Source organism: Aspergillus flavus, chromosome 2 (genome assembly GCF_009017415.1).
Source record: "Aspergillus flavus chromosome 2, complete sequence".
Classification (NCBI taxonomy): domain Eukaryota; kingdom Fungi; phylum Ascomycota; class Eurotiomycetes; order Eurotiales; family Aspergillaceae; genus Aspergillus; species Aspergillus flavus.
Window position 1 is genome coordinate 471,761 of NC_092409.1, and position 16,291 is coordinate 488,051.

The following is a 16,291-nucleotide window of genomic DNA, read 5'->3' on the forward strand; positions in this document are numbered from 1 at the left end:
ACTAAGCTGCATTGAGTAAGGTCACCATCCGTAAGGCAGCCAGGCAAGAGCGGGCTCAGCTGCACAGCCCTAACGATAACCTCGTCTTCTGTAGCCATCGTGTACGAGCCTTGGCATACTTCCCAATTTAGTGTTCGTCCATCGAGGACGCGCTTTAATTGCGTCATATATGATATGGAAAAGATAATAGCTTTGTCGTTGATTTACGTATGAACCAACTGTAAACCATGCGGATGAGGCTTCCACGTTTCTCTCGTCCATTCGGGCAACGTAGCCAAGAAATGTCGGTAACTTCGGAGATGCTCGTATTCGGTTCAACCACTGATCTACACGGCTTCTCCATAATAACCATCACAATGCCGGATCAGGCAAGTCTCGTATTTCTATATCTTCGGAGCTGTTTCGATTCAGATATAAATATGATGTGAAGCTCATCTTGCAGATTGCATGACCGACAACACATTCGGAGCTGGTGAATATATATATCCAAGCTCAGGCTCTTCTAAACGTCTTATCCTGCATCCGCACTTTCAAGTTTCAAAAGTAGTTTACTAAGTACTCATGTTCCAACACCTCCTCACAGCCGTAGGCATTCTGTCTGTTGCAACAGACGCACAAACCCAACCCCGGCGCCGATGTGCCTACGGAGACGACTGCTGGCCGGATACTCAAACATGGAATGACTTCAACGCCACCGTTGGAGGAAGACTGATTCGCTCCGTACCCTCCGCAGCAGTGTGCCACACTGAGCGCTACAATGCAGACAAATGTAGCGTGGCAAAGGACAGCTGGCTGGATAGTTTCTGGCGAACCAACCAGACAGGGGCATATTCTGCTACTGTATGGGAAATGGGACAGACTGGACAGTGTTTTATTAATACATCTGCCAGTGCCCCGTGTGACCAGGGGATAGGTATAGTCGTCTCCATGTTATATTAGTCCGCGGGTTATTTGTGAGCTGCTAACACTTGGAATGTGTCTGTCTAGTTCCATACTATATGGTTCGTGCGACCAGCGTCGAGGATATTAAGGCCTCTGTGAAATTTGCAAATGAGAAGGACCTCTTGTTGGTAACGAAGAATACTGGGCATGATCAGTGAGACAGTACCAGAGTGGAATGGGTGACTTTAGCTGACGAGCTTTATCGCAGCCTCGGCCGCTCAAGCGGAAAAGGCGCATTTGGAATCTGGACGCATAATCTCAAGGGCATTGAGTTCCAGAGTTCGTTCACACCTCAGGGCGCGCCGCCTGATTCGAGTGGTATACCTGCAGTAACACTACAGGCGGGTGAGCAATGGTTTGGTGGGTCAAGTCTAGAAGATGTTAGCGTATGACTGACATTGACATGGCCATGTAGACGTGTACCAAGCCGCCGCGAAACAAGGTGTGCTGGTCGTTGGTGGTTCGGCGCGCACTGTTGGAGCTGCTGGAGGATATGTCCTTGGAGGTGGCCATTCCCCCTTTGCGCATTATTATGGTCTTGCAGCGGATAGTAAGTTGGTAGATATTTCTTGACGAGGGCACATAATCTAACCGCATTGGAGATGTCCTGGAAGTGACCATTGTTTCCGCTGATGGTGAGCACCGAGTGCTTAATACCTATACAGATCCGGATTACTTCTGGGCTGTTCGAGGTGGAGGTGGAAGCGCTTGGGGTGTGAGTGCAATTGGAAGGAGCTAGCTACAAGTAAATACAAGCCAAAGCTAACAATTATGATTGTCAGGTCGTCACATCGGTCACCTACAAGACTCATCCGGTCCCACAGAATCTCACGATGGGATTAGTCCAATTAAACGCAACGAGCGAATCCAGCTTCAAACGCGTCATAACAGAATCTGTTAAGCTGCTACCGGCTGTCACAGAAGCAGGCTACACAGGATATGGGACGATAGAAAATGGTTTCGCTGCCATCTTTCTTAAACCTAACAGCACAATCGCTGATTTCAACCAAACGTTTGCTCCATTCTTCAATCTGTCTCGGGTTCCAGGGATCCAAGGAGTTGTCGCCGCGTATCCATCGACATGGGACGGATACTTACAAAACGTCCTTCAAGACCCTAACATCGGATCTAATATTCAGGACACATCCCGGTTGTTGACACTCAAGGTGATGCAAGAGAAGGCGGACGACCTAGCAGAGTTCATAGTTGATAACAAGCAAGGGGCAGGGTTCAATTTCAGTAAGTCACTAGGTGCTCCAAAGACTGTTATTCGTCGTTCTCATTCCTCGATTTTTGTTCTAGTTGGTAAGGTCAACAACGATGAGCGCGATAATACGGCCGTCCATGACGTCTGGAAGCACAGCCATGGTCTTCTGAGCGTGTCTGTGGATTGGGCAGATACCGCTGCAGACAGAGAAAAAGAGGCAAAGCGGCAGCAGACTGTGCGGTTGAGCAAACGACTTACAGAAATCGTCGGCTCAGGGGGAGGGACATACGTGAATGAAGCCAATCCGTGAGTATAGGAAGCATATAGCTTTTATTAAAAGCAGTTGTCTGACGAAAGCTCCAGGTACGAACCCGACTGGCAAAATGTGTTCTGGGGAAAGAAGTACGACAGGCTGCTGGCAGTTAAACAACGAGTAGATCCCACAACGTTGTTTGTATGCAACCGTTGTGTGGGAACTGATATTGTGATCCAGCCTTAAGACCTGTGCCGGTGATGTACGGAATATGGTTGAGAACGTTGGCCATCGTGGCATTGTACTTATCATGTGGTCTTTTCGAAGTGTTCCGGATTACTGCAAAGATCGATTCAGACTTATATATGTGGCATATCTTCACAGTGGATCTAGTTAAATATATGCCTTCATAACCGATAACAAATCACTCACTATGTAGTATACGTCCTCCAAAAATGCCGACATAAGGACTAAAGACCCACTTGTATCTACCTTATCTAGACCCATAGAAACGGAACAGTCCACTAACCATGGTCATCATGCCAAGGGTCTTGGCTAGTGGATCCAATAAATCAATACTTTCATCGAGTATACTCGATCTTTTCCATATGTAGGCATTGCGTTGTGTCCTAGAACACCGTAAATGAGGAGGATGCGACGTGCCTCGACTGTGTATGACATCGGAGGGATATAGAAGGTAGCAGATGTCGTAGATCCACCTCCATTATGGAGGTATGGAGTATCGGTACTGAGCTCTAGCGACCACAAGGCCTTAAGTCACAGCATTAACGACTGTTCATCAAGATAAACATACCTAACACAATGCAAAGGGGACAGTTCTCATATAAACCAATCGGGGATGTGCTTGCTGGTTACCGATTATATCTCGTCCCTAAATGCCATTTCCCTGTAATGCATCATAATGACCAAAGAGCCTCAAGGCAAAACTAAGCTCAACTGTTTTTTGATTAGTCTGAAGGAGTTAATAGCTGAGATATCTCGCTGTTATGTAGGTGCACGAAGCGGGGCTGATTGACGTATAGTGCATATATCATAGCGCAGTTCAGGGCTCAATCGATAGCACGTATAGCTGGACTATATCAGAGGAGTCGTTTCCACGGACCACAACAGAAATATATCAAGCCGATGTTACCACAGGCCCACTACGTGATAGAAATCCGGATAGCAACTGCCATTGCTGAAAGATGCCGCCTTCATTTCCTGTGAACCCCAAACTCGGACCACTGCTTTTATGTTAGGTTGGTACGCACCTCTAGAGAGAAAGATCAGAAACATGGTCAGGGACCCTTGTGTGAGATGGGAGTCAGATGAACAGAGCCCATTCCTAATCTAGGTCCAACGATGATACTGGTCTGACCTACCGGCCCCATCGGGGTCATGGTGATTGTCTATGATGTAGCCCGTCACACTACAGCAGCCTAGGGGTAAATGCCGCAACAGCTTTGGGGGGTCTATAGTTTGAACTAGGCTGTTTTGGCGAAGAAGCAGTCACAGAATCTGTTATAGCTAGCGCATAATGTAGTTTATTGACTATATATCTATTTGCCTTGCTCAAGTGTATACCATACCGGGGCATATTCTATGTGGCTCCAGGGCTCTACCATTTCCTTGATTTTCTGTACCCTTAGCTGCCCTGCTTCAGCGTGCTTAGCCAGCAACTTGTGACAGCCTGATTGTGTACTTTGATTGGCATCAGCAAGATTCTAGACCAACAGTGGGCCGGTATAGGCGCGGCAGCCAGGCACTGTAGTCGGAGGGCATGCCAATGCTTCTCCTAGCGCAAGGAACCTCGGCCAATATCTCTCCGTGAGATCTCCGACCAGCGAGTATCCATGGAAATCTGTCATAGTTTCAAGGAGAGAGTACCCATGTCACATGGGCCGCTTAATGCACTCTGGCGGTTATGTGAGCCTTACGAACGCGCATAGTCACAGCCATGTGGATCTAGAGATTTTGTTAGTTACCAAGGTAATATCCACACCCAACGTATATACTCCTAATGACACAACCCAGCATGAACACAGTGGCCATCAACATTTTCCATTGGCCAGCTAAGCATGCTGACATTCATAAGATAAATCAAGGAAACTCGATAGAATCAGAGCGCATAGACCTGCAGTTCATTACCATTTCCAGGGATAATACGCGATTCAGCTGGGCAATGAATGGAGGGTGCCTCGTATTCAATAAATTTGCCATTATGCCTTTCCAAAACAGTGGGGACGATGCTCGTATGGATGTGGCATTGTTCTCCACCTTCGTACTTCTACTAAAGCCCTTCCAGTCTAGAACACTCTGCAGGGTGGAACAAGCCGCCTTGGCGGTGGCAGTGAGCCTCCAATCGCATTCGTGAAATCCATCAATTCTGTCCAGACTTTCTTCAGCCCCTACAGAACTGGCTCGCTAAGCGATTACGTTATATGTGAATCAAGTATAGGATCCGGAGGAATGGAATCCCGGAACTGCTGAGAACAGGTTTTGATTCGTCTGCTTCTTGTATTTTAGCATTTGATCTAAATTCTAGTATCCTTCGCTTTCACCCTTTGGCTTTTTGTAATCTGATCTTCACGGGCTGCCGAAGAAATACGATTATCTGGATCATGATATATGCCAATTATATACGTGAAAGTAGCGGCTCCTATGCTTCCGAGGTCTTCAACATTAGAGTTTCATTCGTTATTAGCTGTAGTGGTATTGAAGTCTGCATAATACCGTGAAACTCGCCATAACCAACCTCGATATAGGAATTTGCCTGATGTGAGAAACATACTGTCGGAGGTGAAACAGTTTCCCATATAGACTTGCACAAAGCTCATTGTAATTGTAATAGTACCCATGAAATCGCTCATCCTTGCACATGAATCTCCTTGTAACAGGGTTTTACGGTACATGCTAAATCACCATCCGATTCCGAGATCGACCTCAGTGGGTCTAACCGGTGATCGAGGTAGCGATCGTAGCCAATAAGCCATAGTCTTCTGAGGGGAAACTCGGAATAGATCTCTTCCAGACGCGGTTCCGGATACTGTAAAACCCCGATATAAGACCTACTAAAATATAGATATAGTATATAGTGATACAATTCTATAGTATTTTTAGTACAATTCTTTAGTATAAAGACTGATAGTAAAATAGAGTAAAAGAATCTGTGTAATTATATATATTTTTGTTATTCTTAGGTAGTAGGGGTAGGGCTAAGTTAATATTCGAGAAATTCACACGCGATTTTTTTTTATTATAGTAAATTTTTTAATTGGTTAGCTGGACCCACTATACCTCATTATAAGCAATTTTGTATGGTAGGTTGAGCAGAATAATGAAAGTTTCCTATATCGAGGTTTTCTGCAATTTTGTATGGGAAATAATAGGAGACAGCCTGGTAGATTGCTTATATCGGAGTTGCTTATATCGAGGTTTTACTGGTACCTCATATTACTAGTGCTTATGAGGCTCCACAATTACACTGTCGAATGTTGTTGAAGGAATGCTGAAACTGAGCTTCTTCCAAGCAAGTTTCCTGGTTATTGAGCTACGTTTATAACCACGGAAATTGCTGGAAGTCCGGAAGTACGCTAATGCAATGTTGGTGATTACACTTAGATTATGTAGTGCTTCACGGCTAATTACTTTTCTTGGCTGGCTGAGGATGGCAAAATAGCAAACCAGTGAAAGTCACCCAAGTATCAACGCCAAGGCGAGGGGCAATTTCAGCTTGCTCATTACATTTTGTGATGTCTAAAATATTCGTGACGTGAAAAAGTACATACATGAAGCCTCCAGCCTAGAGCTCCCATGGTTTACTCGGGTAGCTCCAAGGGATAAAATCCTCAATTCGAGCTCCTGCTTAGTGTCTCAGTGCTCCTTTCCCCCGAAACCTTCGTGCTCTACTCCCCACCCGGCTGCAGCAAGACCCGTAAGCAGTTCTCATCGCCGGCCTCCGCGGCATAATGTAACGGTAGCCAGCCTGCCGCGTCAACAGCGCTCGGATCTGCGCCATACCGTAGTAGCTCGCGCACAATGATATGGTGGCCGCTTCGGACCGCTGTATGAAGCACAGTGGACCCTTCTCCGTCAATGGCGTTAGGATCGGCGCCGCCGTCAAGGAGAAGGCGCACCGCTGTGAGATGTCCGCGGCTAACGGAAATATGGAGGGGTGTTGTCCAAGTTCTAGGTCCGACCCCACTAGCGCGGACCGTCTCAGGATTTTGATAGCAGCCTATCGGCCGGGTGGGCATATTAGCAGCGCATATGTCGGCGGATCTGGGGTCACTATGGGGGACTGCCTGTGGTTTGGCACCAGTATGGCAATTACCACAAAGGTTAGGAGGGGCATTGACTACAAAGCAACGTCAGGGAGATCCTGAAAAGTTTTATTGCTGTAGAGACACTTACATTTGCTTGGGCTTGTTTGGAATATTGTGTCCATGGTAAAAGGGGAGATCCCCAATTGTTGCTCTTGATCCACTGGTGCCGTAGAAGATGCCAGATTCATGTGGCTGTATTCGTTGACATGCGGCGAGAATACTACATCGGAAAAGAAATTCTCTGCTGACAGGGGATCAATGTTGTAATCCAAGGCTGGGCCAAGAAAAGCCGAGAACTGTAGGCATTCTTGGCTATTGCTTCCTGAACATCTGGAGCTCCTGTTCGCCGTCTGCCCCGGTTGGCTATTCTGTTCAGATAGTGGTTTGTCGCTGTTCGCTTGTCTCGGCCTCCTCAACTTCGCATTCTCACCTGTGCTAAGTTAGCGGGATGGGTGCAGAGTAGGTATCGTGCACACATACGATGCTTCCGTTGTGCTAATCTATTCCTTTCCCTCCGCCGTTCGAGTGCGAGTCTCTCTTCCGTGATGGATATGCTATGTGTGGAAGATCCCATCTTGAGTAACTATTGCCTCTTTGATACCTAACGTTCTGAAAATATTAGATGCAAATGGGAGCTTGAACCCTAATATATGGCTAAGCACTTGGCAGCGTGGCGACTAGATCCTTGATCTACCGGGCCGGAAATGGGATCATGGATGGTAAGGATTGGCAATTGCTCAAACAATCACAATATGGTGCACTAGTGACGCGAGAAATCCTACCTGCCTGACTTGGCAGGGCCTCTCTCAGCCATGTACTTGGACATATACCCACCACTTAGCTTTCCTCAGACATTATAATGCTGCAGAGGGCCGGGAAAGGAGGAGAATTTGGAGAACCCACAGCACAGCTATACCAGACTAAGTATAGCGTAAGCAAAAAGGTCTGAAACCTACATTATAAACACAGCTCGTGCTTCATTATTCGATAATCTTAAAACGTGCGCAGCCTAGGGTTTCTTTAGAATAGTGTTTTCTAGTATCTGCCTCGGTATTGCCGATTCGTCTTAAGAGGATACGCAATGCGGCCGGCTTCTAAAACCTCGTGCTGCAGGGACTCTACGTAGCATAATAATTAGCAAATGGCGTTATGTGATGTAGATGGATGGCGCCTGGAGGAATCTTCATTGGCGTTAAAATATGCCAAGGTGCGCTAGGACCAACCAGTTTCGCTAGAGCATACTCCGTATTGAGATTTTGGAGGTTAATTAATTTTGAGCTCGGAGAAGAACTAGGGCGGCGCCTAGACGTAAAGCCAACTATCGGACTAGACCGTGTTATATATAGCTTGCATGAATACTACCTTGAACCGACAGTTTTCGTTACCTAACATTAACAGTTCTAATAGGCCAGGCGGATACCGATCCCAGCTTCATATGTATAAACTGCAACCATGCCAATTAATGTTCGTGAGGGGAATTAGGGCAGTTACTAATGAAGTGAAGGATTCTGAAGGAATACAAGCATACATGGCATGGAAGCTTCAATTGTCCGAAAGCCGCGGAGACCGAGCGGCGTTTGATCTTGCATTTTTGTCAATTCGTTTTTTTCATAAAATTCTATTCTGCAGGGCGTGTCGGACCTAGCGCCAAGCAAAGACCACTAAGCCACCTGCGAACGCCTGTATGGACCCTGTGCGCCATGGACAAGGTATTAAGATTTGAAAATTAAGCTTAGATAAGGAAACGTACCATGTACTCTGCAGTAGTGCAGCTTCGTTTCTCGAGCAGAGTACTGTTCAAACTTTTCAATGTGTCGTTCGCACCATTGACCCTACAATATTGGAATCGTATTTCAAGTGAGTTCGTGGGTGATTACTGAAATTACATGCCTACTATCCAATAGCTTGAGATATATACAAGCAGTGTCTGGGACGAGACCTTCACTAGCAGTTGTGTTATAGAAGGCTATATTTTCAAAAAAGGTTTGGGCATACCCTAAACGGCTACTCTGCACATGGAGATAACCACACTGATTCGCGACTTTGTGTGTTCCGGCCCACTAATTTTGGCCTTTTGATTCTGGACCTCGTAGCAAAGCTGTGTACTATGTCGTAGATGGGTTTCGTTGCAGCGGTACTTTTGCTGGTTTTCTTTCCTTCTATTTGCTGTTCGTGTGCCTCCTACTTTCCCCCGCTGTCTCTCCTCGATTGCATGCCCGAGTCGCAGATTTCCCGTGGTGGTTGACCCCCTCTATCACCGTTCTCGATGCGTGCGGTCTTGTGTTGTGCCCTCCTCTTTCCTGCCCTCTTTATCAGATCTTTGGCTTCTGTCCCATCAAATTCCATCTGTTACTTGGCGTCACGATCCTTCCACGAGTCGGTGAGGTACATCAGCTGATACAATCTTGGCGAAGCCTTAATCTGGGTGTCTTCGAAAATCCCTCGCCTGTGTGGTAGCCTTGGCGTAAAATCCTGCACAGTTACTTCTGTCGCTAAGGTCGAATAGTACACCTTGTCTGCACCGTCCGAACTGGTCGTGGTTAACTTTTCCTTGGAAGAGATCTTAGAGCAGCCGTCCGCGTGACAGACGACAAATTGTTAAAGGATGGACTTGGATCAGCAGGGTGGGGCGCTGCCATGACGGCATATTGAGTATTGTCGGGACGCTTTAGAGGAAATATATTGTTCATGCTGTTGCGCCGTATGTACTGGAAGATATTGGAAACATATGTTGGTAGGACGGTTGATTGACCTAGCTATCGCAGCATCCGTTGTCATTCCAAGCGTCCCTGTCAGTCCCTTCGATGCTATACTTGTGAATTTCTGTAGTCACCCCCTGTTGGCCCTTGTACCGTAGGTGAGGTTGGCTCCCGAGATTAAGGTAAATGACGGTTTTAATGGCTCTGTACGGTCCGGACGGTGCTTGTCCTAAAGGTGTTGCTCATTGTCGTGAATTCGGCCTCGGTGGCTGTGGGTATGAGAAGCCTGCCGTCGTAGCCACCATGCTCCAAGGCAATGCTGAACGACGCCTGGGGACCAATGGTGAGAAAGCCGGATTGAAGTATCGATCCGGCGTATCCGCATATTCCTTGCCCTCTGAAGCGCTTTCGAGATGTTGGTTTCGGAGTTGATCCTTTCTATCATCTCCGTGCTATGTGACAATTGTGTTGTGTTTGTATTTAATCCTCTTTCATTTTGATTGTCTTGTCGGCCTATCAGATTTCTCGACCCGGGAACTTACCTATACTGCCATTGTTCTAGCCCTAAGACACGGGACTTCGGTATTGACGCCCAATTGATATTCAGGGTAAGGCACAGATCACGGCAGGTCGACGGTTCTAAAGTCATCAAGGCAGTGGTAAATATAACCCTTCGTAATTGGCAGAGGAGCTTCAGGTGGCCTTTGGGAAGTTCATATGTTGAATATATAGTTCGCCTTCGGGTTATGCCGAACCCTATATATACTGAGCCATCACGACAACACGCAGCGAAATTTGTCTGAACTGCCAGTTAGCAGTCAAGGTTTAATAGATCCAAGTCAGAGAGAGGAAACGAAGGACAAATACTCTACACTAGATGTGGACTCGACACTACTATTGTACATGTCTCCTGAGGGTTACATTGCGAGCCTCAGGTATCAAGAAGCCATACAACAGGGAATGACTATACCGTAAGAAGCAGGCGGAAGGGGTGATTCGGGAGTGGTGTGGTCATTGAGACGAGGTACGGCAAAATTGCGGAAGCTGCGGAAGGGCCGCGGACAAGGTAACGGGCCGGAGCGGTTATTGCGGGCCGAGAACAGCAGGACCCACTTCTGCAGATGACGAGGACCGGTAACATTCGTAACATAAATACGCTGACAGTCACTGCGCCTTTGACTTCAGGATTTGGTGCAGGTGGATCCGTCGCACCTTAGCGTGATGACTGCAGATAGTGGATCTCAGTGACAGGATCAGTCCGTGGCTGGACTCGCGGGGCTGCTGAAGCTTCCCCATGTGAAGTAGTTATGAGGACATATTTGGCGCTTCTATCTCCCCTCGGTTTGAGGACGCGTGGTTCAACAAGTGTGTTTTACGAGAAGAATTGACATATCCGGTCTTGCTTTCTTGACCTAGGCCCAATTTTCATCTTTTTTAATACCTCATTCTAATTGCTACCATGTCCACTGATCCGAAACTCAACGACTTGCATCGAGAACTCCTCGAAGAGGGGCTCAAGATGCGCCGGGCCGTCCTCGGCCACGAGTATGTCGACCGAGCGTGGAACAATGCTACGCCGTTTACGCGGCCAGGACAGCAGCTCATCACCGAGTACGCTTGGGGCAATGTGTGGCAGCGCCCCGGCCTCGACAGAAAACAGCGCAGTCTCTTAAGTAAGTCTTTGTCTGTGCCCTCGGTGATCGAGTTTGGCACCTGTTAATCTACGTGTAGCGATTGGTATAATTATCGCACAGAAGGCGTGGCTGGAGCTGGCACTACACACTCGCGGCGCGATCAATAACGGTGTCTCGGAACTTGAGATTAGAGAGGCAGTGTTGCACTCAACAGTGTACTGTGGCACACCTGCTGGTGTGGAAGCGATGATGGTAACGGAAAGGACGATTAATGAAATGATTGAGAAGGGTGAATATAAGCGACCCGAGGAAACTGGGCTTTGATTTATAGTACTAGATAGTGTGGCTGAGTCCATTCTCTGTATACCTTTCGGAGTCCACCTTGTATGAATGTCACGAAATAGACAGTTTTCACAATTTTGTCACGGCTTTGAGGCTCTGTGGAGCATGTTCCTTCCCACCATATTTGCTTTTGATGACAATTTGTGCACACAATTAAATCACCCAAATATAAGCAAATATTTCCATAAGAAAGCGCAAGTTTACTCTCCGAACGTTTGGACCCCTTTACGATAATTGCGACGTAACAAGATAACGAAACCAGAAGACAAGAAGGTAGATAAGGTACTTCAAGCAAGACAACCGATGCACGGGCCAGTCAATGGGAGGATATCAGTACGACAGTCTGGAAGATACAAGTTCTAGCAAGTCCAGCCATTGCGACCTCGTTGAAGCAGAACTAAGGTTTTAAGAAAAAGTTTCATTCAAATTCATATCTAACATGCGCCAGAATTTTAAACCCAAATTGTAGAAAATTATTAACATTCTTGATTCAAACTCCAACCTCCAGAACAGTAACCTCCGAAACTTCTACGTTCGGCCACGCCTTGACTTCAGTCTGGCGCTCCACGGCGGTATTTCCACTGACCGCGGCAGACAGGGCAGCTCGAGCCACAGCATCAGTGTCAGATAGAGTAACTGAGTTCACACCTGGTCTTGCTCCTGCTGCAGTAACCCAGTGGACACCTTCAGTGGGGACACCAACGGCGAATCGTCTTTCATGTGCACGACCTTGGGAGTCGATAATACGGTACGGGCTGAGCGTGATATCAAGACCTCCAGTCTCGTAGCCGTCAACCGTGTGAGGGCGGCACTGACCCGTCTTAAGCAGATGTGAAAGAAGCTCGTCGGCAGTATGTCTAAGACTTGGCTCCGGCAGACGCGCCTCAATGAGAGTGGTAACACGGACCTTAAGTCCGGGTACTTCGGGGGAGTACACAGTCCAGGCTCCGTCCTCAGCACGGGCCTGTGGTCGTGGGCCAAGAACATCAAGTATTCCGGCCTCAATCAGAGCGATCATTTGCTCAATACGCTGACGAGGGGGTCCGATGGACAGGAAGGCGTTCAGTGGTGTGTACCAACGGTCCAAGTGGTCCCTGTGTGAAAGACCAGACAGTCCCGCATGGTCCACAATGAGTCGCAACTCGTTGCGCAGATCGCGCATCACATCCAGGGCTGCCTTCAAAGGTCCGTTGACGTTACCAAGGGAGGCCTCTTTAGCATCCTCCCGTAGGTACTCCAGCATCCAGTCCCTCCAGGCACCGGCTGTGAAGGTACGTTCACCGTATGGTCGGGAAATGCGGTCCCAGGACCAGCGGTTCTCTTCAGTAATGCCGAAGTCAGTGAGCACCTGGGCTTCTTCGAGGCTCTTGTGTGCAGTGGCGAGGAAGCGATCCCTGAAGTCGCCGAGCTCGAATCCATGTTGTCTCAACAGGGCTTCGTAGTAGACGGTTTCCACCTCCTTCGAGACAAGCGGCCAAATTTCCTTCAGGAAGTTCGGCGCGTTGCCAGAGTCGGCGCGCTGGCGAAAACCATCAATCACCTCCTCAGTAAAAATCAGTGGCATGTGACGGCCGTATGCACCCTTTGCATTGTCACCACGTGCTTGGTACGGAATCCCGCGACGTGAGCCAGCATACATACGAGGCTCCCTTCCAGAGGGGTGGTAGCGTAATCCGTTGGGCGTACGGCTAAACCGACCACCACGACCTGTAGTCAGCAAAGCCATGTAGTCGAAGAAATTGAGACCGAGACCACGCAAGAAGACTGGCTCGCCAGGTTTGAGAGAGGATAGGTCAACATCTGCCGGATTGGAGGGCGTGATGTGGCGCAGGCCATTCTGGTCAGCATATGCAGTCAGCTGCTGTAGCTGTGCATCTGCGACTAGCGGTAGATGGCCCTGAGCGAGAACCACAGCAGACAAACCGGATAAGGTGCGGCCGGTAGACAGGGTGAGGGTTTGGCGGCCATCTGGCGCATCGTCGAGGCTAACTGCGCGGGCAGCGTGGACCTCAATCTCAACCCCGGTGGGAGCGTTGCGAACTACCTCGCGGAAGACCCATTCTAGGTAATGGCCGTACTGTGCGCGGGTTGGGTATTCGTCGGGACCCAGTCCAAGTTTAGCATCGGTTGCCCATTCATACAAACTTGGTCCCTCGCGTATCGGTCCCGAGCAAACCACACTCTTGTCAGTGTACAAGGTAACTTGGGAAGTCACCGTGTTCATCAGTAACTCCGATGACTGGGCGGTGCGCCAGACACGGCCTGCTCCTGGGGGCGAAGGGTCGACGACGTGAACCGTTAGTCGCGCACCAGGCGCGAGAAAGTCGGTTGCAGAAGCACAGAGACGTTCCAGCGCGCTGGTTCCGCGCGGTCCCATGCCGACAATGGCGACGTGGGCATGAGTGGTCCCGGAGGGCGTGGCTGGAATGGAGTACTTCATCGTGAAAGGAACTTTTCGGATTTGATATGAAGTTTTGAATTGTACTTTTATGAAAAACAACCGCTCTGCAAATGAGATTCTGCTGGTGAAGATTGTCAAGGGTATCTATGTGCTGGAATCGCTTTTGTGTTTGATGATTTTAGAAGTTGGTGCGAACATCTAACTCTTGATGTCTACGGTTTATATATACAATCCAGCGTTGTAACAATTCCCAAGCACCTTGAGTTGCCATTGAGTCTGGGCCACCACGATGTCATACTCCCTGTCACAGCTCAGCCATTGTGGTTGGTACATCCTTCACAACATCACCCTCATGCACGTTTCCAATTGTGTGATTTGACATTGACGCTCCAGGAGCCATCTAAGGATCAGCTTGAAGCAGATCAAAAGGGAGGATTGTGACAATGCAGCCGTCATGTTTGACATGCACTGTCAAAATCACATACAAACCCGATTCATTGGTGGATGTATGAGGTAGGAAAAAAAGAAGCCTGCAGTGGTATGCTGAATTAGGGTCTCCGGCTCAGAGCATCAACAGCGGGCATGGCTGCGGGAGGAAGCAGCCAATCTATGACAATGCATAGAGACTATGACACTGCATAGCGTGACACTACATGAAACATTTTCAGTGCAGATCCTACGCAGTCTATGATCTTCAGCGCCTTTGTGCAAAATGGATGGGAACTTTCGAGATCCAGAATGCCTGCGGCTGTACGCAAATATCCTTGGCAGACACGAGCCAAGTCATCCTTGAAAAACCGTTATGCATAACAGCAGTTCATTAATTACACCAACGACCCACTCTTACTAGTAGGATTTTTTTCGTATGGCGTGAAATAAGACCTAATCTGTTCTAGTGTCTCGTAACAGCGCCCTACTCAGGATGCAGCGCGCGCATCTGCATCTCAGCCCCAGCAAGGGCTTTTGCCACTAGTCACTTATATCTTCACGGAATTAAAAGCCGACTCCCTGCATTAGTCTGCCCTTTTGGCTTTGTACTTTTCTGTAGCGTTTTCCTTTTTTTTTTTTTTTGCAGGTTTTTTTTTTTTTTTTTTTTTGTATGTATTTCCAACTTCCCACTTGAGTCGGGACTCTAGTTGGGCACCCTGCATTGCTCGGTGGGTACAGCAAGGCAACATCCTTCCAATGATAATACTTAGCCTGTATATGTCGTTAGTTACGACCTACCTCAATTGGCAGCTAGTTGCGACCGTGAAATACGTCTGTGATTGCGTCAGAAATTCAGAATCGGAGATGCAGCGAGAATTCATGATCAATCCCCGCCAAGGTCCTTTTGTCCGAGCTCTACGAAAGCACATTGGGAGAAGGGTTGACCCCAGAAGAATTAATTCCTTGTTTGATGGTGGGAGTCGACATCTATGCTTTTGTCCTTTCCATATTCGCTAGATAGTAGGGCTAGTGGGTTCCGTTGTATTTGACAAAAATGCGTTTACTGTCAGCTAGATTCTCTTTACCAATTCTACTACCTGTATTCCAGAGCATTTTGCACATATACGTGTAGATATATGTTTATTTAACTTGTTCAAATTTGCGGTTCGCTTTTGGTCTATTATACTTCAATGTTCGCTAAAAATACTGCAAGCTTGCGTTATACATAATCATGACCCTGTTCTATATTCATTATTGTAACAACATCAGGAGCCGCCAGTATCCCACATAATACAATAGATATCCATAATCATTCTTATTTGACCAGAATGGAAAGCAAAGATGAGAAGAGATACTGGTTGCCCATGTAGCAGCTGATGTGGAAGATTCCCTGCACAAGTCGAATAGTTGGGTCGTGGAAAGGATTACACCGCAAAGCACTTCAGCGTGTGGAGGGCACTTTGCAATCTAATTTATTCTTCTAGGAGTAAGCCCTCCTCGGCCGTCTCTAATTTCTTTTTGTTATTTCCGCTCCGCGGGCACCAGAGGGTATTATCGCATGTAAAGGGTATCCTACGTTTGTTCGCTTTCTTAGCCGGATTATCAACAGACATTTCTTATGTAACCAAGATGACTAGTAGATTAAGTGTTCCATGAAGATACTGTTCAGAGATTGACCCTCTGCCTTATAAGTTTCCGAGATTTCCTCACCCACTCACTTGAGAAGCGGGCTGAGACTATTACAGCGACTAGGGAAGCAAGGACTACAGTAATCGAGTTACTGTGGCTTTGTCGGACAATCATTCTTATACTGAAACTGAACTATCGCCGCTAGATGGCCTTGATGCTTTAGTATGAGCTGCGATGTGACTTTGTGCGTGTTTATAAACATATAACTTCGAATGCTTGGACTATTTTGTCCTATGCACGACCTTTCAACGAGATCTATCGGCTATTGCGGAGGTCCAAGAAGAAAACTGTGCCGAGGCCATGTCGCATATGAATCATGATCGACCAGGACGTCCGAAAGCGACACCAGTCTCAGCATGTCCGCAATACC

At 47.6% G+C, this 16,291-nt stretch overlaps 5 protein-coding genes across 5 annotated transcripts; 3 read left to right on the top strand and 2 right to left on the bottom strand.

Moving 5' to 3' along the window:
* Nucleotides 1-90: 90 nt before the first annotated feature.
* F9C07_2276779 (uncharacterized protein) lies at nt 91-3,908 on the top strand. The gene is made up of 8 exons (XM_071510203.1): nt 91-913; nt 988-1,096; nt 1,151-1,302; nt 1,358-1,492; nt 1,545-1,669; nt 1,725-2,455; nt 2,513-3,157; nt 3,217-3,908. Exons 1-7 carry the CDS (start codon nt 562-564, stop codon nt 2,646-2,648), a joined length of 1,740 nt encoding a protein of 579 aa, XP_071363493.1. The 5' UTR covers nt 91-561; the 3' UTR covers nt 2,649-3,157; nt 3,217-3,908.
* A 529-nt stretch (nt 3,909-4,437) lies between these two features.
* Nucleotides 4,438-4,905, top strand: F9C07_9554 (uncharacterized protein; the record flags this gene model as incomplete). The annotated part of the gene is made up of 2 exons (XM_071511917.1): nt 4,438-4,752; nt 4,861-4,905. The coding sequence occupies 2 exons, from the start codon at nt 4,438-4,440 to the stop codon at nt 4,903-4,905; spliced, it is 360 nt and encodes a 119-aa protein (XP_071363494.1).
* Nucleotides 4,906-6,307: 1,402 nt separating this feature from the next.
* On the bottom strand, nt 6,308-6,915 carry F9C07_9555 (ankyrin repeat-containing protein; the record flags this gene model as incomplete). The annotated part of the gene is made up of 2 exons (XM_041289960.2): nt 6,308-6,759; nt 6,816-6,915. 2 exons carry the CDS (start codon nt 6,913-6,915, stop codon nt 6,308-6,310), a joined length of 552 nt encoding a protein of 183 aa, XP_041142005.2.
* A 3,692-nt stretch (nt 6,916-10,607) lies between these two features.
* On the top strand, nt 10,608-11,798 carry F9C07_2276782 (putative 4-carboxymuconolactone decarboxylase). The gene is made up of 2 exons (XM_041289966.2): nt 10,608-11,099; nt 11,158-11,798. The coding sequence occupies exons 1-2, from the start codon at nt 10,886-10,888 to the stop codon at nt 11,382-11,384; spliced, it is 441 nt and encodes a 146-aa protein (XP_041142006.1). The 5' UTR covers nt 10,608-10,885; the 3' UTR covers nt 11,385-11,798.
* On the bottom strand, nt 11,799-13,996 carry F9C07_2125383 (FAD-NAD(P)-binding-domain-containing protein). The gene has a single exon (XM_041284846.2). The coding sequence runs from the start codon at nt 13,840-13,842 to the stop codon at nt 11,893-11,895; it is 1,950 nt and encodes a 649-aa protein (XP_041142007.1). The 5' UTR covers nt 13,843-13,996; the 3' UTR covers nt 11,799-11,892.
* Between the last annotated feature and the right edge of the window lie 2,295 nt (nt 13,997-16,291).